The sequence below is a fragment of the Alligator sinensis genome, unplaced genomic scaffold (assembly GCF_000455745.1).
Source record: "Alligator sinensis unplaced genomic scaffold, ASM45574v1 scaffold833_1, whole genome shotgun sequence".
Lineage (NCBI taxonomy): Eukaryota > Metazoa > Chordata > Crocodylia > Alligatoridae > Alligator > Alligator sinensis.
Genome location: NW_005842475.1, coordinates 872,874 through 895,953, shown reverse-complemented (window position 1 = coordinate 895,953; position 23,080 = coordinate 872,874). Strand labels below are relative to the sequence as shown.

At 40.3% G+C, this 23,080-nt stretch overlaps 1 protein-coding gene across 1 annotated transcript in view; it reads right to left on the bottom strand.

Annotated features, from left to right (window-relative positions):
- The window catches only part of INPP4B (inositol polyphosphate-4-phosphatase type II B), a 554,084-nt gene that overhangs the window by 325,493 nt on the left and 205,511 nt on the right, over positions 1-23,080 (bottom strand). Inside the window, exons 6-7 of the mRNA XM_025212602.1 lie at positions 16,457-16,575; positions 14,075-14,191 (exon numbers count right to left, since the gene is read on the bottom strand). Coding sequence (XP_025068387.1) covers positions 14,075-14,191; positions 16,457-16,575 — 236 coding nt within the window. The remainder of the gene's footprint in view (positions 1-14,074; positions 14,192-16,456; positions 16,576-23,080) is intronic.

The window sequence follows — 23,080 nt, the reverse complement described above, 5'->3', positions numbered from 1 at the left end:
AAAGTAACCCTACCCCAACAGGATGTAATCATAGGAGTCCAATCAGAAAAGCGCTACGCTTTGTTTTTTACTTTTTTTTTTTTTTATCTGCTGCTTTTAGCAGAAATAACTTCCTCATTAGAACAGTTGCTAGTTTGCCCTCACTGTATATACAAACATATTTAGATTGCTAGATGCTTGATAGACTATACGTCTCCACTCACAGTGCAGGACTGCCCTCCCACTGAATACAAGAGGGATTTTGCATTTAATTAGAAGTTTTATAGTAAAAATTCTAGTTGTCTTCAGCTTAAGAAAAGGCCTATAGCTTTTGGAGAGTGCAGACTAAATCTTTGCAAATTGAGGTACCTCACCATATACTCTTCTAAATTAAATATACCCCAGGGGTCGGATCTGGCCTCCAGAACCATTTTATCCTGCCTCGGTAGTATGGCAGGCTACCAGAAGTGGGAGCATGGCCTGATGCAGAAGCTGGGGTCCCTGAGCCCCAATGGACATGGTCATCAGAGGCAGGCCCCCACACCTATGCTGCTGCTCAAACACGGACCAGCTGCAACTGCTACTGGCTCTGTAGAGCAAGCCTGGATCTGGCTTGGGGTGAACTCGACATCCCTGCTCTAAATTACATTACTTAGAGATCTCAATTAATACTAATTTGGACTATTAAAATAGTTACATTTTAAATTTTCTCCTCTTAAGAGTGAAACCTATACCGACACTTTAAATAACAGCTTTTTCTTGAAAACTTCCAAAATAGGTGCGTAATAAAGGAAACTAAAACTTCCGACTGATGAAACCTGAAAGAGCATGAGAAAACATATTTTCCTGCAGAATATTGTGCAGGACTCTGGTTACCATCAGTAGAACAAGACAAGACAACTGTGGTGAAGTATATATGAGCAATAAATGGTCCAAAATATTCTGAAGGTGACAATATAAAAGGTGCTACAGGAACATCCAAGCCTTGAAATAATGCCTGAATTAGAGAGAAGTTCCTCAACTGAATTAATTTTTCCTGTGAATATTAAACCTGAAATATGAAAAAAGCTAAATAAAAATGTTCTCACTGAAGCATTAGCCATTTGTACACAGGAAAACAAAACAAAAACATTTCATCCTTCCCATGATTTTATCAAGGAGTCCTCTAATTTAGGAAGAAATGCTACTGATTCATTATGCAGTGAAAAGTATGTTTATATTGAGTCCTTCAGGCATTTGTTTTATTGTATCTTGAGAATTGTGCTTTTTCTACTGACTGAGTCTCATAACTGTGACCTTTCTGATCTTGCTCTTCACAAACAGTTTACAAAACACCACACGTTAAAAAGTGAAAGCTTTTATACTCTCATTTACTCCAAGAACAAAACAAAAAGATGACTTCTGCAGTGAGACCAAGCATGGAAAACATCAGCCCCACATAAATCTGTTTACATAATAAACTGACTATATGCAGATAAGAGGTCTTGGATAGATGTAACAATCAAAATGCAATATGAATCGCTTGTGAAATCATCAGTTCCTAAGAAGTGTGTAAGAGCCTATACAGATTTCAGGTGCTATATTTTATATACTTGAGGAATAAATAGTTCTAAATATTTAGCTAGCCCATTCTGACAGCAGTTTACAGCATGCTTCGAAAAACTATTAAGAAAAGACCCCTCTCTTCCCCCCTTACTGCATTGAAAGTAGAGTTTTCTAGGTTGAATTTTTAACAGAATTTTTCATTCAGCTCTACTGTAATCAGAACACAATTTCAGATACAAACATTTCCTAATACAAATATGCCTATAATGGCAAAATAAAACAAAATGTAATTCCCTCTCTGTGACCCACTGGGGGAAAAACCTGCATATTAATCTGACTGAATTTGCTCTATTTTCAATTTCCTACACTTTATAAGGCAAAATTTTAGAGGACAATTAGCCACTATTTATAAAATGACTTCAACTGCCTACTTTTATAATAATAGGGCAATATTATAATTTCAAAGTTTTCCAGCAATTCAGAATACAGGATTCATTTTTATCCTTTCAAATTTTATTGTGTCTAAATAGACTTTATTATATACTGTCACATTTTGTCTACTCTAATTGAAGAGCTAAGTTCTGAACATATCATACATTCTATTTTGCCTCAATATTGTGTAGATTGGTGCCCTTTTATAAAGGCAGGAGATGGTTGAGAAGATGAATAGAATAACAATGTTTGACCTTTCAAGGTGCTAAGAATTCAGATAATAAATTTCAGAGAGAGAGAAGAATTTATTAGGAAAACTGCTGCAATTATTTTCTTTAATCTAGAATTGGTTTGAGAAAAACATGGAAATACCCTCTTGAAGAATAAAAGGCAGTAAGAGAGTCTAAATTTTTCGATGCTAGAAAACAAGCCATATTTAATTGAGTAACCTATAGATATTTCATTTTTGTTTAATACACATGTTTTTGGCTACATGAATATTAGAAAATAAAAGAGTATTTTTTTCAGTACATATAGAAAGAATAAGTTTGAAGAGCACTTGTAAATCTTAACTGCTGCAATCTGACAAACACAGAAAACTTCAAGAAGGAACCAAACCAAGACCCAAGCTTTGACCCTTCCACAAGTGTCTGCCTGCCACATACACTGAAATTCAGGAGTGCTCAGCACATCAACAAGAGAGCATGGCATCTACTAAGGGCTGAATTACACTGCCATAAAATGGGTATGACAGACATAAAAATGGAATTTCTTTTCTAAAGAAATCATCTACTTAATCCTTTTCTCTCTCGGACACAGTCCTGTGCTTATTGTGAGCCAAGGATTTAGCCCATTTGAAGCTCAGTCAATCATTTCAGTCAATGGAAATACTCTGACTTCAACAGGCTTTGGATCAGGCCCTAGGCATATAGGTAACCATGGCACTAGTTATAGCCTCAAAAAAACAGCTTCTTATCTTTAGGTTTTTTTGCCATAATTTTATTCTACGACTTATTTGGGAAGAAGTTATCAGCATTCATAGAGCTATGTTTAAGTAAAGGCTAACTAAATAAGATATATATGAGCGCACAAGCTTTCGTGAACCCAAGTTCACTTCATCAACTTGGGTTCACAAAAAGCTTATGCTCTCTCTATATCTTATTTAGTCTTTAAAGGTGCATATCTACCCTGCCTTCTGACTGACTTCAAACTAACATAGCTAACTACCTCTCAAAGAAGTAAAACTACATCACATCAGATCCACCAAGCCTTTAGGATTTTTCTGTGCTACAGCACAGAATTCCTTCGCTAAAGCCAGCAAAGGAAATCTCACAATGTCTGCAATATCTGGGGCTAGGGACAGAAATTACACCTAAATTGGTATAAGTGATTGGAAAGCCGTTCAAATATGTAACACAACAGAAGTTCAGCGCACATAAACTGCTTTCAAAATGGCTGAAACTAGTTTAATATAAAGCTGGATGAACGTAGTATCAGACTTAACTAATTTAGGTTAAATCGGTTTATTAAACTTCAGTCCCAGATCCCCTCCAGATTCAAGTTAGCTAACAGTCCCCCCCCAGCATCCCAAGATGCTTTGCATCTCCCCCACAAACCCACCCTTGCAGGGTATGGGGGCTAGCCTTGGCCCAAACTGTCTGCACTAGCTGAGCAGAAAGGCATGCTCTAGCACCCGCCCTCCGCCCACCAGTCCTGGGCCATTGCAGGTATGTGGCTGCATTTCTGGAATCAAAAGCAAATGTCTGCTCACTTGCTTATCGGTTCAATCTACACAGCTTAAACTAACCTGCGAAGATTGAATCAATTCATTCTCAGGCTTTTTGACAGCCTGTATTCAGCCTAGATGAGCATGTAAAATTCCCACACAACTTAAACCCACATAAGATCAAGCTTTATGATCTTCCAGGGGCCTCAGTCGGGGTTTCTGAAGCTACTGACAGGAAGCAGATTAAAAAGTAGGTAACAACTCCCAGTTTCTTTGGAAGAAGTCATTTGCCAGACACAGGTAACTATTCCCCAAGAATAAAGTACAGAAAGCAAATACCTCCAAGCTGAGCATTAGCAGCACAGAAAAGTTCCTGCTCCTGAAACCAGACTGCTCTTTGTGATGCTCACTATCAAGACAGCACATCACCATCATCATCATCATTGTGTTAAGCACTTTCAGAATACGTCTACGTGGCACAGTGCCGACAGCAATCATAGATATAGGTAGCAGAATATTCACATTAGTGTGGGCACTCAGCCCAGGTTAATATACTTGCCTTCTCAGCTGATCTACTTAACCTATGAACAGTGTCATATTTAGGTAGCTGTACTACTGTGGGTACCTGAGCTACTTCAGATACCTCTGAATTGCACTGCATTCTTCTGTGTAAATGTACCATCACCCTCACAGTGCAAAATACTGTCTCAGGCAGAGACTGAACTGATACAAAAGGTTCAACTGCCTGTAAACGAAATCTTCTTGGTTTCCTGCAGATCTAATGCTGACATTTGGAGGGGTAAACATGAACATGAACCCTTGGAACAAACAGCAACTGACAAGTTGTGAATATGATAAAAGTATATATTGAGTTGTTCTGAGATTTACAAAGACTTAAATCATTATGCATCATTACCCAGTAGATATGCAATAGCGCTATGTGAAGCTTAGGTAGCTGATTCGATTCAGAGGAGATCTAGCCTGATTTGAGAACTGAATCTCCAAATCTGAATTGAATCAGGAGGCCAATTAAAAGCTCTGAATTGAGCTTCCGAATTGAAGCATCCAAATTGATTCAGAAAAGCTTCGGAAAAGATCTGGCCAATTTGGAGATTTGGCCATAGACTAAACAGGCAGCTGACAGCTGCCTCCAGCTGGTAAGTTGGTTGGGGTTGGGGGAGGGGGGAGAGAAGGACTGGGGCTGGGGCAAGCTGCCTAGCCAGGGTGGGGGGCATGTTATTCAGGGAGGAGGGCAAGGAGGTGCGGGATGTGGGCCCAGCAGTGCTGGGAGCGGGGGCTCTTCCCTGATGCCGTTTGTCCAGAGTGCTGGGAAAGGGGGCTATGTATGCCCTGCTGCTACCCAGAGTGAGCTGCACCTGCATTGCACCTCCCCCTTGCGATGGCTGGGCAAGCAGCAGCAGGGCACAGCCCCCGTGGCTCCTCCTGCTGGGGCAGAGGGCGGCACAGCTGAAGGAGCTGCGGGAGAAGCCCCCATGGCTGTGTGACCCCATCTTCTGCCCAGCCCAGCTTCCCAGCACTTTAAAAAAGAAAAAGCCCTGCACTCATAAGCTCTGGCAGCAGCTATTGGGGGCCTCTGAGGGCTTGTAGCAGAGCCCTCCTGCACAGCACAGGGCAGTGGGTGGCAGCGGGGATTGCCCACCCCACTTGGCACCCACGCAGCAGCTGCCCCATTGTGCAGGTACAGTGCAGCTCAGTAGGGCACTGGGGTGGCTTCACCTGGCAGCTGGAGCCTGGCAGCACACAGCCCCAGTGGCCCCGGCTCCCAGGCAGCACGCAGCACCCTGCCAAGCCATGCTGCACCCACATGATGCAACAGCTGCTGCGCGGGTGCCAGGCAGGGGGGGCTGGGCTGGGTGGGAGCTGGGGCCAGGCAGAGCAGGCATGGGGGCTTCTCCCGCAGCTCCCTGCACCCAGGGAGAGGCAGGCACAGCTGGAGGAGCCGTGAGAGAACCTGCAGCTGCCCAGCTGTGCCTGCCTCTCCCCAGCTGATCCGAATCGCCAATCCGTCTTCTGAGACTTTGGTGTTCGTAAAAGTGAGCATCTAATAGCATTTGCTAGAGGCAGATATATAGTGCATGCAGGTAATTTGCAAGCTTTCACATACATCTCTATGAATGCATTTCAAATCCTGTTATGCAGCATCTCTAGTATTCCAGCCTTGGGCCTATTTAGCAAATCGTGCCAAATTGTGCAATGGTTTTGTGATATAGATCAATACCCACTAGGAACACCGAACATTGTCACTTTAGATTTGGCTTTTAAATTTACTTATCTTAAAACATCTCATTTACAATACAAATTCTCCATTTCTAGTTACCCCAATGTGATTTTTTTCCATACAGGGAGACCAGCAAAGGCAAGAAAGGAAAGTCACATTCTTATGTGAATGCATTCATTGTGAATACCTGCTAAGAAATGGGGAGCTGAACAGAAACAGCAATTAAAGACAGTCTGTGGCCTAAACAACCTGAAATTATTCTTGTAAAAATACATTCTGTAATCAAAACCATTTTTTCTGAGTAGCTACAAAACTGTTTAATAAACTGATTGTTATTGTTAATTGTGAATGGAGAGATTGGTATATATGGAATGCGGGGCCCAGAACAGGTGGTATGTGTTATGTCACATTTGCCATGTATGACTCCAGTTTCTAGTTGTTTTAGAAACCCAGCATTTGGATGGCTGTTTGTATTTTACAAGCCCCATATAAATTCCAGCTGTTAAGTATAGCCACACAGGGCTTATTTTTCCATGCCAGCATCTAACTCTTATACAGCAAATAATAGGGTTACTCAGATTCAACCAGTCTATGCAAGATTTCTCCTTCTGAGAAATTTTATACTTCCAACATTTTTTTTTTTAAAAGTAAGACCACAACTTCACCACATATGCATTGTATAAAAGAATAAATCCTTGAAAAGGAAGCTATATAAAGGTTAATAGCTTGAACACATTATTAATGATCTTCAACCCTTCCTGGAAAATGACAACCATCTCAAGGCAGCCTTGTGGCACAAGCCTGTCCTACTTTACAGGCTAACCCCCCCCAAAAAAAAACAAAAAACTAAACCATCTCTCCAGCAAGCCTACCTAACTCCTCTTCTCATCAAGGCACCAGGTCTTGCAACAGATCCAGATGCTTACTGAATCACCTCAAACATAGACGAAATCATCCCTGGATGACACACAGATTATAACATCCAGGATTTGTTCACCTGCTTTTCTGCCACCATCATATATGTTATTACCTGCCTATAGTGCCTCTATGCTGTCCACATTGGCCGGATGGGGCAATCCTTATGTGAAAGAATAAATGGCATTGATCTGACATCAATTCCAGCAAGACCCAAAACCCTGTGGCAGAACACTTTAACCTCCCTGGACATTTCATCATCGATCTCAGGGTAGCTGTTTTTAAGCAACAAAACTCTAAAAAAAACCCCAACTTGAACACAAATTGCAGAACAAGAAATTATCTACAGACGGGTTTGTATTAGGAATGGTCTCAACATTGATACTGAATTCTTATCCCATTATCTGGACTAGCTTGTGTAACCCATTGAAGGGCATAGGGGGACATGGTTTTAATCCATTTGATCTCTTCAGCCCACCTTCATTTCAGCAGCGCTCTCTCCCTCCCTCCTCCTTTCCCTATTCTTTGTGTTTAAATGATTTTATTCCTTTCTATTTAGTACCCCGGATTTCTGCAACTTCATTTACTGCATCTCATGAAATAGGCTGTACCACATAAAAGCTCATGTCTCTCTGAATGGGTTTAGTATATAAGGTGCCACCTCATCCTGCCTTCTGCTTGACTTCAGACTAACACAGAAAACTACTGTTCTAAATATTAATAGATAACAACAGGCTAGATTATTTGGTTTCTTCTTATTACTAGGCCTGGAAATAATTTAAAAAATCCATAATACAGGTTTCCCATAGCATTGCGTTAAGGTAACTTTGCCAATGCGAGTAGATCTCTTGGATCCACAGGAAGCCAGGTTTTGTCATCCCCTAAAAGTGACTTCTGCTGTCAGAAGTTCCTAGCAGAGTGCAGACTTGCTATCCCCTGAGCTGCAGCCCCAAGTCATGTGACTCCAGAGCCATCCCTTGGCGGGGGGCAAATTGGGGCGACCGCCCCAGGTCCTGTACTTTGTGGGGCACCTCGGACAATACTGGAAAGGCCCTGCCAAGGGCACCAGGACTCTGCACAGCTGCTGACTGCTCACCACACCCTCCTTCCTTCCCTCCCCTACCCTCCCAGCCCCCCGCTGCACAGGCTGATATGGCCTGGGCCCCGCTCACCCCTAGGGTTGGCTCTTTGTGACTCAGTATTATCTTTTCCAGATAATTTCTACAGGACCAGAGTCTAGCCCTGTGGTCTCAGATCTCCTTATCTCTGTCTCCTCCTGCATCTGGAATCTGTGTAAAGGGATTCTGTCTGGATCTGACAGGATCCTGTCTAGATCTGGTGCACCATATTATAGGAATTTCTGAATCTCCTCTCTCATGAGCAGGAAGCTCAGATCCAAGTGTTAAAGACAGTTCTGCATGTTGATCACAAGGAAGTAACCAGCCTGTAACATGCCATTCTTATGCTCTGGCACGATGGCTAGAAAATGGTATTTAGAGGTTTGCTTTTGGGAACTGGTTTATAGGTAAAGTAGATATGCATTAGAACAATGGTCCAGGACAACAGCAACAAGTAATTGATTTCTAAAAACCTGACTGTCACACAGTTTCACAGCCTTCAAGGCAGGCAGGGATAGACACACAGACTGGGAAACTGTAGGTATGTACTACAATATTCCATAACATGAGATAAGGTGGCATCAGGTCACAGCGCTCACCTGAGAGCCCTTGGGCTTTCCAGTTTTGGGGAACAGACCAAATTAGGAGGATACCAGTAATGCTCAAATTAGGATGTAGGCATGTACTGGGTTTGTGAAACAAAGGCTTATGATGACATGACAAAACAGAGACAAGTATGATGGCCACTGAGAGACCAATCAGCAATGGCCAGAAATGAAGAGTCATTACAGAGGGAAAAAGATACAAAAGAAGGGATTTCAGAGTAGAAAAGTGCCCCTGTGAGGGGAACCCAAGGCATCATGGACAGAGGGCATATTACCAGCACGTCTCATCCACCCCACTGGGAGGACTGGGCTTCGACTTCTAACTTCCAGGCTGCTGCCATCTGACATCCAAGAGGGAACCTCGGAGTGAAGCTCACATACTGGTCAGATGTACCTTCCTTTGGGTGACAACCCTGGGACTGGTAGATATAGAATTGTTTGCATTATTCTTATCTGCTATTACTGCATATCAATAATATTCACCTACTATCAATTGGAAAGGTTGTCGTCGGTCTGAGGGTTTGGGTTCACCTAGAACAAAGTATTTGGGTTATAAATTCAGTGCAGATCTGGGGCCGGGGATGGAGAGATTGGAGTTCAGCCCTGGAGTTCACCAGGACTAGTTCAAGACCCTGGTATAGTCTCTGGCCAGAGCTGACAATCAACTGGTGGTCAGATCTGGTCCCAACCATGTTCAGTTTAAGGAGCCATACAAAACAACCATAAAAATGTTTTATATGTAGAACATTTTTATGGCTGGTTTGTCATTTTATAGCTCCTTAAATTCAGTGCACATGTAGCACCTTAGCCATTTATGCTGCAATTACCACGTTAATCACTGCATAAATGTAGTGTGTGGAGAGGGCCTCGTAATCTCTAACTCTTTTAATCTAAGACTCTTATAGCAAAGGCTTATGTGAAGTAGCTAAACATTATTTTGAGCATTTTTCAGATGGGAAATGTATGGAAATGAGAGATGAAGTTTCTTGTATAAGATCACACCAGTAAGGCAAGTCAGCAGCAGAGTTGGAAACAGAAGAATACATCCTGATAAAAACAATGCCAACTATTTCACAACTGTTGACTAAATCAATGCAGCTGCACTGCATGAAACAACAGTGTCTCAGGAATATTACTGCAGAATACTATAGTATTTTAATTTTTATGAGAGTGGGAGTCCTGACTCCAACCCTAAAGACATCCTCTTCTCTCAGTTGTAAATTACAGTAATTCTTTATATTATAGTTTCTTCCTGCAGCTCAACCACACGTATGACAACATGATCTGACTAGTGCTATACAGTATCTCTTATAAGAATGTCCACTTTCAGTATGTTACATCAAAATATGCTAGATCAACTTGTGCAAATGTGTGCATGCTATACAGAAGTCAACTGAAAAAACCTTTGTGAAAGTTAAGAATTCTAAGTCTCATATTAGAAGGGAAATGCCATTATTTTAACAATCCATATTATGAGGTTTAAATTTTGGTTTTCTAGTACTGTGATCTAAAAAACAGCTGCAGCCCAAACATTAGGGCAAAACTCAACTCTCAAATCTTAGAGACAGTTTGACTTAAGTCAGTGAAACATAAATAAACTGGCTTATGGCAATATGGGAAGAAAATCTTTGTGATGTAGAAACAGATGTCACTACATTTTTCAGTGTGTGGCATCACCCGCTGCCTTGAACACATGGTTTTGCTTGCTAAATTTAAAATGATCTCTTTTGAATTTCAGTGCTAACCTTAGCATTCTTTATTCCTGCTACAAAGTAAAGTAAAAAGCAACCTTTTCATGAAAAAGTTTCATTCTGTATGAAACCCTGAATTAATAAAACAGTCTTTCTAACTAGGCATAGCATATTTTAAACAATAAAAGCCGTTTCATTTTATTAGAAACTCTATTATAGCACACAGCCATGTCACAACTATGACAAGAATAATAGAAATCTGCACAAAATATGAAAAGTGTGGCTACAGCAGCCAGTATGTCAAGTACTATAGATGTGATAACAGCTGCACAGTGCTTAGATATAATTAAGCTGCCCTTATATAAATGCAAGTTAAATGACAGGCAGCAGAGAAGTTAAATCTCTGTGTTCTGATTTTGCAAGGTTATCCTCAAATCTTTTTGAAGTAATCTGTTAAAAAGGCAGCACTAATGGCACGTTACCAAAACCAAAAAATTTATCTTGTTGTGACTACTTGCGTGAGCATATTGAACAGGATTTACCTACCGTTTTGTTATTATGCTAGCACCTCCATGGGTTTGAACGTGAGGCCTATACCTCTTATGACAGGACAGAGTGGGGTTGCACAAAATAGATCAAAATCCTCCCATATTCCCCCCCATTTTTGGCAGGCAAATTACACTGATCAAACATTTACACATATCAAATACATGCAATTTAACTATTTCAGCTTTAAATTTCAGGAGAAAGGAAACCACAAAGAATAACCAAGTGCTTGTCTTCACTGCAGTCAAAAGAGTAAATTCAGCTCATACACACACACACACGGTTTAAACTACTAGCTTGACTACCGGCAGTCAACCATGGCAAAGTGCTATTTAGTACAAGCAAACTGCCACAGTTTTTACACCAAGGAAGGTTTTATAAGCCACACCAAACCCTTTACATTGCCTTGGCTATAATCTTATAGATGTTTGAGCTAGCTAAACAACACTAGCTGGGGTATGTCTACATAAGTTGCAATCACAGCTTTGACTCCAGAGCAGATGGACTCTATTGGCAGTGTAGTAGCAGCACTAGTTTTGTGCTTCCAGTGACCTGGGGTATTTGTACCCTACAGTTATTTCTGTGACTACAGTTTGCTTAGAAAAATGCAAGCTAGCTTTAAACAAGCTAACTTAGCTCCTACTACTAACACAGCCACAGCAACTTAGAATGGGCAAGTCACCCAAACCATTTACCCAGTTTCTCGGGCAAACTTTGTGGCCTACACTGAGATCTGTGCTGTTGCAGCTATATCACGGTGAATATCCAAGTGTAACAGGAGGGCGGGCTGGGTCGCTGTGCTCTCCCCTGCTGCCTTCTTTACCGTGCCAAGCTGCCTACAAGCACCTTCAACTCTCGCCCGCCACAACTTTGATGTCATATATATTTTATAGGGAGGCTGCCTTTCGTCCTCTGGGCCACAGTTCTCCTGTTATCACTAGTCTCGTTCTTGTATTGGATGTTCTATGCACCCCAGCCTTATGGGCTATGCGTGGCTCCTGTACCACGCCCCAAGCCTCGCAGATGCAATTGACATTGTTCGGTCTCGCACTGCGCCCTCTCTGGCGCTCAGGCTCTCCGTGGCCCCGTCTCATACTGTGCCCTCTCTCTCTGGGGCTTCTTGCTGCACCCTCTCTCTGGGGCTGGGGTTGCCACGCTGCTGTGGGTCCCCTATGAGGCCTCCTCCATCCTCTCTTAGCCTCACCCAAACCGCCGGTCACAACAACAAACGTAACACAAGCCCCTGGGCTATAACATAAATCTAAGCCATCTGGCTCCAACCTTCTTCTCGTCACACCAGAGTTGCTTCAGCTGTCCCCAATCTCGGGCCGTACCTTCAGTTTGGTCTCTATGCATTACTCATTCCAGCAGGGTTCCTTCCCCCCTTGGTTGCCAGCAGGGAACTCCCCCACTGGCCTTAGCCCTGGAGTTTAAATGGGAGCCCAGCCCTGCCCCTTCCAATCAGCTGACCGCTAGCAGGTGTGCATCTACTGGGGAGCAGTCCAAGCAGCGATGACGCACATATTCTACTAGCTAGTTACATCCATAGTTTACAGGTTGTTTGTTTTTTTTTAATGTTGCAGTTCAATGTCACAGATGCTAAATATTTGAAACATATGAAATTTTAAAGAAGGTACAAAAAATTTCCCCGATGGAAAAGTACTATAAAATATAACAGAATGAATATGGAATGAAATATGGTTCTAGAGATGAGAAGTTAAGCTATATGCTATAGAATTTAAAAAAGAAAAAAATTCTCCTTGTAGGTTTGTGAACAATCCTGTAAAATTCTACAGCACTGATTATAAGTAGTAATTTTTATGGAATAGTTTTTAAAAGCTGCAAAATTTATCCAACTGTATGAATTAAATAAGACTAGACTGGATATTTATAGTTCATGTTGTATAAGGGGTGCCATGGAGGTCTACCACCCAAATATCTGATCAGGGAAGAAGCAACCCTTTGCTCATACTATGCTGGTACATATGGACAGCAGATTACTACCCACAGTGTTTGCTCAGCTGCACTGGGTGATGAAGGGGAAGAGTTATAGTGAAAGGTCTACACACTGCCCACATCCCCTCACCAACTCTCTCCCACTTTATCATGAAGCATAGTTTCCCAAGTGGGGAAGTTCCCTGCTGGAATTATTAGAATTCTGTACTCAATACATAGAATACCTTAATTGTTAAAATAGTGAGAGAAAAAAGTAAATAATAATGTTAACTCCAGTATCTTAAATACATTAGACGTGACCTTAAGCTATGCAAGCTATACAGATACAACACATTCTAAAACACTATTCCTAAAATCCTCCATGCATTCAGAAGAGAACAAGTCTTTGGTGGTCAGCTACTCTTTCTTACTCTAATGGTGACGCTCCATCGACCTATTGATTCACTCTCTGCAAATCCAAAATAGATGCACAACAAACATCCATCCCCTTCTTTATTAAAGAAAAAACATGAATACCTATTAACTTGGAGTAATTTAACTGGGTATTCTGTTATGGGATCATCAGGATAAACAGCTAAGTTACATGCTCAGTTTCCTACTTGAGGCCTCTAGATAACGTGTTTGTGTACTGCCATTACTGTACATTAGCTTAGATAATTCTGACTCATATTGGTGATCAAATTACTCACTCAAATAGTCTCATTGACTTCAACAGGAACGTTCATGTGAGTGACTGCTCACCAGCATAAGAGATATGCAATCCGTCTCTACAAGGTTAGATTTACATTTTCCTATATCCTCCAGAATGTCTTAGACAATTACTGATAACAATGACAGTGAGGAAAGGCTTACAGATTTCAACATGCAAAAGATTAAAACAAAATGTGATTACTCATAATCTTTCTTAAACCCCAAATACCAGGCTTCAATTTTGCCATGGTTTTGACATGGATAGCATTATCTGATCAGTAACATATTTCCGGTAAGATTATTTGCAGTCCTATTATCTCAATCTATTCCATATGCTCTCTACCAGAAAACAGTTCAAAATACTCAGAAAGAAAGACGTTAACCATTACTACATAGTCCACTGTAAGTGGTGGAAAGGAGCAACTTTTCCTCTTCAATAATTTCTTTCGGTTTCTCGAAATGAAATTATGAATACATAAATATCATTTTAGGGATACAGAAAGAGCAATTCCAAGAACCTCGCATGTATTTCCTTCAGTTTAAAATAATGATAAAAAGTGGGTGGGGGGGGACGGGACAAGAAAACTTAACTCTGAACTATATTTATGCAAGACAAGGAGCTAGATACTTACTGTGTCTTGAGATTTATCTTTGACATCATAGACCGTTAGTTTTATTTTAGTCTCCTCATAGACAGGGTATTCCGGTGGGAACGTCACACCAGTCAAAAACAGTGGGTCTCTTGTTCCCTGTATTGTAAACAGCTTATATAAGTAAACAGCTTATATTCAGTAAGGTAACAGCTGTGCAGTGTACAGTTATGGATAAATGTGTAGAAACTACAGGCTTCTTAAAAGAAATATTTCTGCTAACATAGAGACCTACCTGAATTGCAAAATGCTACCTCAACATTAGCAACATAAAACTTTATAGCATAAAAACTTAATCACATTGAAAAGAGGTGCTTCAGAGAGGCCAAGTAACCTATATGAGTACTTTTAAGAGTTCAGAAATATTTTTTTTCCAATAAGAAATTTTACAAAGGTACTTGCTTAGGGCCAACAGTCACTATTTTTTTATTTCCATTTACAAGGACAAAAGGTATAACTTCTGTCAACTGTTGATGATATTTGATTAAAACACTCCAAATTTGGTTCAGAATGGTATCAGCATGATTTTAAAAGACTCAATGGGCTCAAGTACCACCGTGACAATTAACTCAATTTCTTAGCTCATAATTGATCTCTCAGTTTTTTAAATTCAAGAATGTAAATGTACTTCGATGGTACTCATTGATTTTTTTTTCTTTTTTTGCAGTTTCATCTTTAATCTTAGCCCTGACTGGCATATAGAAGAATTTTACCCTAATACATATAGAATGAATGATCTCATGATAATTTTCTGGCTCAGGAAGTGCAGCACATGACATCCTAGTAGTTCCCACACTGTGGTCCAAAGATCATGGGTAGTCTTTGTATGGGCAGCTCACAAATCATACGTACCTTTTCTCTTAAGCGTGACAATAAGAGGGCATGGTGGTCTATAAGCAGCGTTGACAGATGACAGTGGTATGTTGGTCAAAAGAGTTTAGGAACAACTAATTCTGGTACTGACCCTGAATGTTACATTTCCTTCTTTTAAACAATACCAAATTAATAAGGCTTGACAGAATCCTATAAAATGATGATTTTCTAGTTCTCTTGAACAATTGTAAATAGAGAAACAATAGTAATAATGTTATCTTTTAAGATATTAGAACTTCTAAATAAACCATATGAAACCATTGCTTGGCATTTCCCAGTCACAAATAAAAGAGTTGTTGTATTTTTTAAAGAACAAAACAAAACAAGCAAACTCCATATGAAATGTAAATATTATTGGGAAGATACATTTACATTTTCAGAAAGGAAGGATTTTGCACAATGAAAACTTTTCCTTTGGTGAAGTTTGGTGATGTTCATAAGCTACTAATAAGGAAGTGTGACAGAAACCCAAAGGTACAACACACGAAATTCAGGATTCTGTTCAGAATCTGGGTTATCCCCATATTAGAAAAGGTGTAAAATACTGAAACATCTATTCTACCTCCTATAGCATATCAAGACAGCCAGCCTGCACTGAACCATTCTGATGTATTGCAGGCTACTTGAGTTAGGCAGTTTTGGGGTGGCTGATGGTTCAAATCATGACAACTGAATAAGCAGTCAGTTGGAATCAGAAGATCACAAAAAGAGCTCATGAAACATTCTTGTGTTTTGGATTTATTAAGCCATTCATTTTTTCCCTGTTAAAATAATCTGGAAAGAGAACTTCCTGCTTCTAATAATTTCTCCAACATTTAATACATCAAACAATATGTTATGTGGCCTGACCCAGGATTTTTGTAAATATAAACTCTACTTTTTTTTTTCTTACACTAACATTTCTAGAGCAAGGGGCAAGGGAGTGTAGACAAATATTAGGAAAGCGATGCCATGTAACTTTTGCTGTCAAATTTAATGTAGGTTGTTCAAATCTGTACATATCCTCCTTTTCAAATCATAAAAGCAAACACATTTTTCAAGCTACAAAAATGTCAAGTTTCCAATTGAAAGGAGAATAAATGAAAAATGAATGGATAGCAGAATATTACATGTACTACATTCTCCTACAATAAAAATGTTCAACCAAAACTCATTGCAGTCATATTTTAGTTTAATTTTACATAGCTTTATTCCTTAATGAAAGCAACTATTTCCTTGCTCATTCTAAATCTATGTCTGAAAAGCCAGACTGTTCTTTATGTCTCCTGTTAGAAAAACAGACCTTTCATGAAAAGGCAACTTCATTTCTGACTGTTTATCCTGGTTACATGCCAAGGACTTCAGAACATTCTCAGGTATGCTTTACTAACAACTCCAGTATGCTTCCATTACTACAGACCATGTACTAACTTGCTTCAGCTGTTCATTTACTTTACAAGTAAATAATATAAAATTCAGCAATGAATATTAATGTGATAAAAAGCAGCTCACCTCCACGATTTCAGTATTTGAATATCTCGTCAAAGTCTGTTCTGCTGGATGTACCACTGAGATCTGTACAAATGTATTCAGCTTCCTGTCACGGGTAGTAGACACTAGATCCTTGCATGCTGGAAAAGGCACAAGAGGGGGGGGAAAAAAAACCTCTAAAAACAAAACTCAGAAAACTCCACCGAAGGAAAAAAGCAGACTAAGCAACAGCTCTAGATCAAATCCCTAGAGACCGGAGCCGATTCAGTAGAGGAAGTCCCTTGGAAGTACCTTACAGAAATAGGAAGTCACATGCTACAGAACTGCACTTAGATTTCGTTTCCATTAACCACATATGCAGTTCCTGCAAGCCACCCCTGACAGGCTCGTCAGCTCTTGCATATCAGTGCACACATGTTTTGTGACAGTGGATAATGTTTCAGTTGCAACATGAGCTTTCAGTTAATTTGTCATGTAATCTCTCTCACATCAACTTCTGTCTAACAAACTTCATGGTAAAGAACTACTTTAAGAAAATTCTAAAACAATTAACATGTTTTACTGATTATATCTTTTAGCATCTGATTGTCAATACCTCGATAACACTAATCATAGGGTAAAGATATACATTTTTAAAAGCAGACAGCAAAAATCAACTGCTCTGTCAGTGACTAACAGATACAAATGGGAAGAGTCTTTGCATTCTGGCTATAAACACAGCATTATTAAAACTCATTTTACTGGATCAATAAGGAGGAATTCAGTTTTCAGTTAATAATGAATTTTCAAGGTGGGTTCATAGCTTTGAGATTAGAGCTTCACAGAGCTGTACATGCACATGAGTTTATTTCCTAGATCAAGACTGTCATACCTTGAAACAGAAAGGGCAAGGGTGCTATAAAAACAGTGATGAGACAGTCCTTCAGAAGTGAGAAGTAGAAGCTATACTGCATGCTGTACTGCATGCAAGGGCACTGTATCCTGATCCTACTGTAACTTGACACTAATAGTGAGAAAATGGACATCTTCTATGTCTGTCAAAGACCTCATGAAATGGCTGGCACAATAGCAGCAGGCTCGGATGCCAAATGAGAAGCAGTTCCTGGACCTGGAGCTTGTACAGGTCACCAACTTACTGAAACTTCTATTAATACTAGCATTACCTTATCTGACTGGAAGTTAACTCATTATATTACTGAAAAAAGTTATTGGTGAAGCAAGATGGCGAGGTACACACTTGCTTATCCGGACTGTACCATTCTTGAAGGACAAAGCAAAGCAGTATATAAGGTTCGGAACAGTAAATCAAGCAAATTATTAATAGTTGAGGGTAGCAGTTCTTAAAACAAATTCTGGGTCCAGCTATGTCTCTCAAGATCCTAATCTCTGGCTATTTACCCGATTCCTAAAGGACTGACTTATCCAATGTTTTTGATTTGGGATTAGCTGTGAAAAACTTCAAAATCTACTATTTTAGAAAAATATTTGGATACCTTTCAAGTGAAGTTGCAAGACTGTATTCACTGTCCCAAGCTAGTACTGTGGCAGAGGCACTCCAGATAATAAACTACCTCCTTTGACCCAAACTTTTGAGACGTCATTTGAGCACAGAAGCCAATACAGAAAGGCGTGAACCAATTCAACAAAACATTAAATATGATGGGAAAATACTAGATTACAAGGGGGGGGGGGAGAGAGACAGAAGTTCAGCTGCACCAGGCTACAGCTTTGCCCAGAATCATAGCCACCACCCCCCTCACCTCTTCAACTGAAGTGTTACAAGAAGCAGACTACTAAAACCAAGGAAAAAGCCATCTGACTGATTACAGTAGTAATTTCACTGGTGGTATATTTGAAACCCATTAGCCAGGGTCTTATTATATGATAAGGGGACACAGGCATCTGTAGCCTGACAAACTGAGTAGCAAAAAAATGCTGTCAAACCTATGTAGTGCCAATGGAGATTTCAGAGTTTGGCAGGCAACTCAATCTGGGTAACTAAAAGCTGCTTCTGCCCACACCCCATCAAAAGAGGCTCTAATCTATCTATCTATGATTCCAATCCAGAACTTATCCATGGAACTATACACTCTGACCCCACTCAAGTGCCTCAGTAGGAGCAAAAAAAAAAAAATTGGACTTGCGGTTGTTAGCAAGCTACCTTGGAACATGACTAGAAAGCCTTCAAAGAGTCACCGGGCTCAGCCAATATAGCAAGTTTGGGCAACAACTATTGAGTATCTGGGGTAACATTTTCAAAATTGTTTAAGGGTATGTCTATTGCTCATAATTTCTTTAAGGGAATGTCATACTCCAGTGTGAATTTTCAAGAGATGAAATCTTTTAGATGATATAAAGTTCTCCACATCCTGTTCACAATACATTCTTGTCTTCTGAATAGCTATATAGGTAACATCCCTGGGAGACGCTAGATCTGTAGTTCTCAACCTGTTTAAACTTAAGACCCGTCTCATTAGACTCATGGCATGCCTCAGAAAATGCCAGCTGTTAAGTTTTCATTCATTTTTTGCTACAGGAAAATATTAGACTAATTCTTTGGTTGCAAAGAAAACCCACAACAGGTCAAAATATTTTGACACAATGGATTCCCATTTGAAACCTTTGGGTTTATCCTGTGAATCATGCGTAGACATGTTAGGTGTTTGCACACCTAACAACGGTAACATTGTGCATCACTCTTAAAAGGACCTCATTGCACCCTGGTTAAGAATCACTGCTCTGGATCTTAGAAGCTTGAAGAGAACAGCTAATGCTCCTTTGAGAAAGAGAACTATGGTATGGCTCAGAAAACTAGCATCTGTTAACTGAATAAAAAGTCTATATATAATTATGCATATCCATCTAATATGAATCTAAATGTACTTTAGGAAAAAGGCAGGGCAAGGTAGCATTTTTCTGTGTCTTCTGCCTGATTTCAGACTAACATGGCTAACGAACTACTTTAAAAAATAAATAGTTACCTATATGAAACAACCTTGATATGTACTCTAAGGCTTTTATTCTTAATCAGAAGTATAATATACAAGGCAAAAGATAAATAATTCCCCCTCATACCCTAAGCTGAACCACACAGATAGTTTATAATAATAAAACAAATAAATAGTCTATAATACTTTTATTATAATATAGTAAATAGTATGTTTATGATACTGTTAATAAAATTGTAGAATATATATGTTTATAATACATGTTTATAATACTTTTCAACAGTGCTCAGAAAACTGTGCACTGAGACACTGCAGCTTGTACTTGCTCACTAAAGGTATATGAATCGATTCATTGTGACCATTGACTCAATGTTAAAAAACTTGAGTCATTCATCCTGATGATGATCCCGTTTCTACTAAGTCCACCAGGGTACAATGAAAGCTTAAGAAACAAGAAGGATTAGGGATAAAAAAAAATCCTGAAGACATGTAGAGAAAAAAGGTCCCATAATATTAAGTCAACAAAAGGAAAGGCAGGCACTGAACACTGAGCATAAAAATAATGAGGGATGTTCAAGTTAATTGGTGTGTGGCAATGTGGGAAGAAAAGCAGCATTACACTGGAGCCTGATTATATTTATACATTTTACAAAATCTTCCAGACTCTTTACACAACTGTTTTACAGTATAAATGCTGTTTTATACTATAAATGCAGCAGAACCTGCCTTAGAACAAGCACATTGTTAATAAATTGTATCCTTCAACACAAAGTTTACTTTCAAAAGAATAAAAGTATAGACAGAGTACTTAAAATATTGTTCCATTTCCATGACTAAGCATTTCTATTCCAGTATCAAGACTAAAATTATGCTTGTACAATCTACAGTATAGAGTAAAGAAAGAGCATATTCCTCTCTGCTATTTCATTTGTGTGATTCTATACTGTTATTTCACAGACACTTTCCATCAAAATGCTTTTTTTCTCTCTACGATTAAATCATACTTGGTTCTTGAGGCCTCCAGCATTTAATATTATGATCTGTTCTCTGCTTCACTAGCATACTGCTCTGCATTTTGTTGGGGCTTGTTATTTATCTGAATGTCAAGACTGTGGAAGGGATTTACTGCTGGGATTATCCTCATGGAGTCGCACCAGAACCTAAACTTCCATCTAAAAAGGAAGTTTGTGGCCCCTGTAGTTATTGAAAAAAATCTTGAAGATGGGAATCAAAAGTAACCACTTTAGTAGCATCTTCCATAGTCTACATAGAGCTTGAAACAACAGATGGTAGCAGTCTGAATTGAAACATTCACATCAACAGGCAGTTTAGATACTCAAGCTAACTTGTAACTAACTGCTTAGGTAGTGGTAGCAGTTTAGACACAGCAGCAAGGCACTCACTAGGGTAAAACAGCAAATGCTGAGCTCTGTGCTATCACAGCTAGACTGCTCCTGGCCGTTTCTGTACTAGACTTGAACCACATGCTTTCTGCCTTCACAACAGAATTAACTAGGGCTCTTGACAAGATAATAATCTCAAACTCCCTAACACCTACAAACAAAAAAGGGGCTAGCCAGCCTGTGGGCCTTAGGACTGCATGCCATCCTGAACTGAAGACCACTTCTGAGGTCCCCCATTGACTGCAGCAGTACCCAGCTTGATAGAAGATGCTAACATCACTGCCCCTTCCCTCGCCCACTGAGACAAGCTTGCTTTGTTTCAGCAGATCACTCAAAGAGTACTTAAACTAAGATGCTGTCAGGACATCCTGCTAGCTGACCAGAGAATTACACCACGGTTCTGAAATTAGCATCAGTGTAGCAACATCTTCAGTGATGTGGCACAGGAGGAAATAGTGTAGATTTGCAATTCAGTGTAAGAGGAGAATACAAAATTGAACACCACATACTGTAAGGGCGAGAAATAGATCACTAACAAGTCTGGAAATCCACCATCTATCTGCTCTATAACAAAGTTTGATCATGAGCCATGTCATGAGCATAGAGCCCACTGTAAAGTAGGAAGCTGGTAGACCCCTAAGAGACCAATGTTTCAGGCTGTGCCAAAAGAGCTGTCTCCATACGACTTCTTAGAGCTCGAGGAACATCCTTGGTCTTTTGTTCATGGAATTCTTAGGAAGCGGGGTCGAAGAAGGAATCATAGAGGGACTGGCAACAGAATCGCAGCTGACTAAGCGATTAACGTCACCTTTGTTATCATTAGGGAGCAAATTTCATTATAAATAAGGAAGGTTTTTACCAGTTTGTGATTAATGCAGTTACTGTTCTAGAGAACTGTGCACGCTGCATGGAAACGTGTGCTTTAGTTGAGGCAGGAGCCATACCATTTCCTTGGCCCCCTTTTTTCCCACTGTAGTAGGGCACTAAGATATGCCTGCTCCTTTAAGTTTAGAATCAGCCTGGCCAGCGAGCCGGGTAGGCTAGACCACTGCTGCAGGTTGCTTGACCAACAGCCTAATACGCTAATTGGCCAGCACCTGCAGGCAGTCAGATAACCGGGAGGATACAAGGCCCTGGGGACATATAACCCCCGGGCTGGAGCTAGCAGGTTCACTCTCTCTGGAGACTGCCAAGGGAAGGAGCGCAGCCTTAGAGAGCTACCCAGAGACATTTGGATGCCTGCTTTGCTGACCTAGGAATAGGAGATGTATGCCCTACGGTGGAAGTTTTACCTTCTTAAAGGGGCAGAACACAGTCGTCATTATAACTGTTGTGTTGTAGCCCAGGGGCTTATGTTTGTCTTATTATTTGAATGGTGGTTTGTCTTATTATTTGAATGGTGGATGAGGCTATAAGGAGCCTCATTAGTGCACAGTTGGCAGGGCACCCTACTGTGTAGGGCCCAGCACCAGAGGGGTGCGCAGGGGCCGGAAGGCCCGGCACCAGAGAGGTGCAACAGAGGTGCAAAGGTTCGGGGGTAGCCTCCCCAGTTATTATTATACCAACAAGGCATGGCAGATGAGATAAGTAGGTACCCTTAGGGCAGAGCTGGCCCTGTCATGGGGAACCAGGGCATGTCATGGCCATCCCTGGAATCCCCACCTGTCACACCCACATTCAAACCAAGATGGAGTTCAAGGGAGATAAAAAACTGAATATGCAACAAGTAGCTACCCATTTATTTTAACACACACTGTGCTAGAATGGCACATACTAGCATATGCATTTCAAATTAGGATTACCAAACAAATAATGCGTATATGCAAAGGGACACATGACAAACTAACCTGGATATTTATAGGCACATTTATAAAGTTCATTTACCGTACAGCTTATTTACAGGGTAAATGATACCCTGTTTAAATATGTCACGCTGCTCCATATGTACCATGTCACAAAGCAAAAGCAACATAATGTGGTGTTTAATGTGGTGCGCTAAGTAGTCTGATTAGCTCTGCTGAAAGACAGAACTAATCAAACTGGTCAGAAGGTAGCACATGCAGAGCAGTGGTGCCATTCAGCACAGTGCTGCCTGTCACAGCAAAAGCAGAATTTGGACATGCCCTGCACCATATTCAGTTTTTTCTTTTCATATCTCGCAAGTACTAAACTACTGTCCAAGATATCCAAATTATAAAGCCCACTGTATGGCCTTTCCCTGTATTAAGTACAGAGTTCTTTAATAAGTCTTTTGGTAGTACCAGTTGAGTATCTGGAGAGAGAAAGGGCGGGCT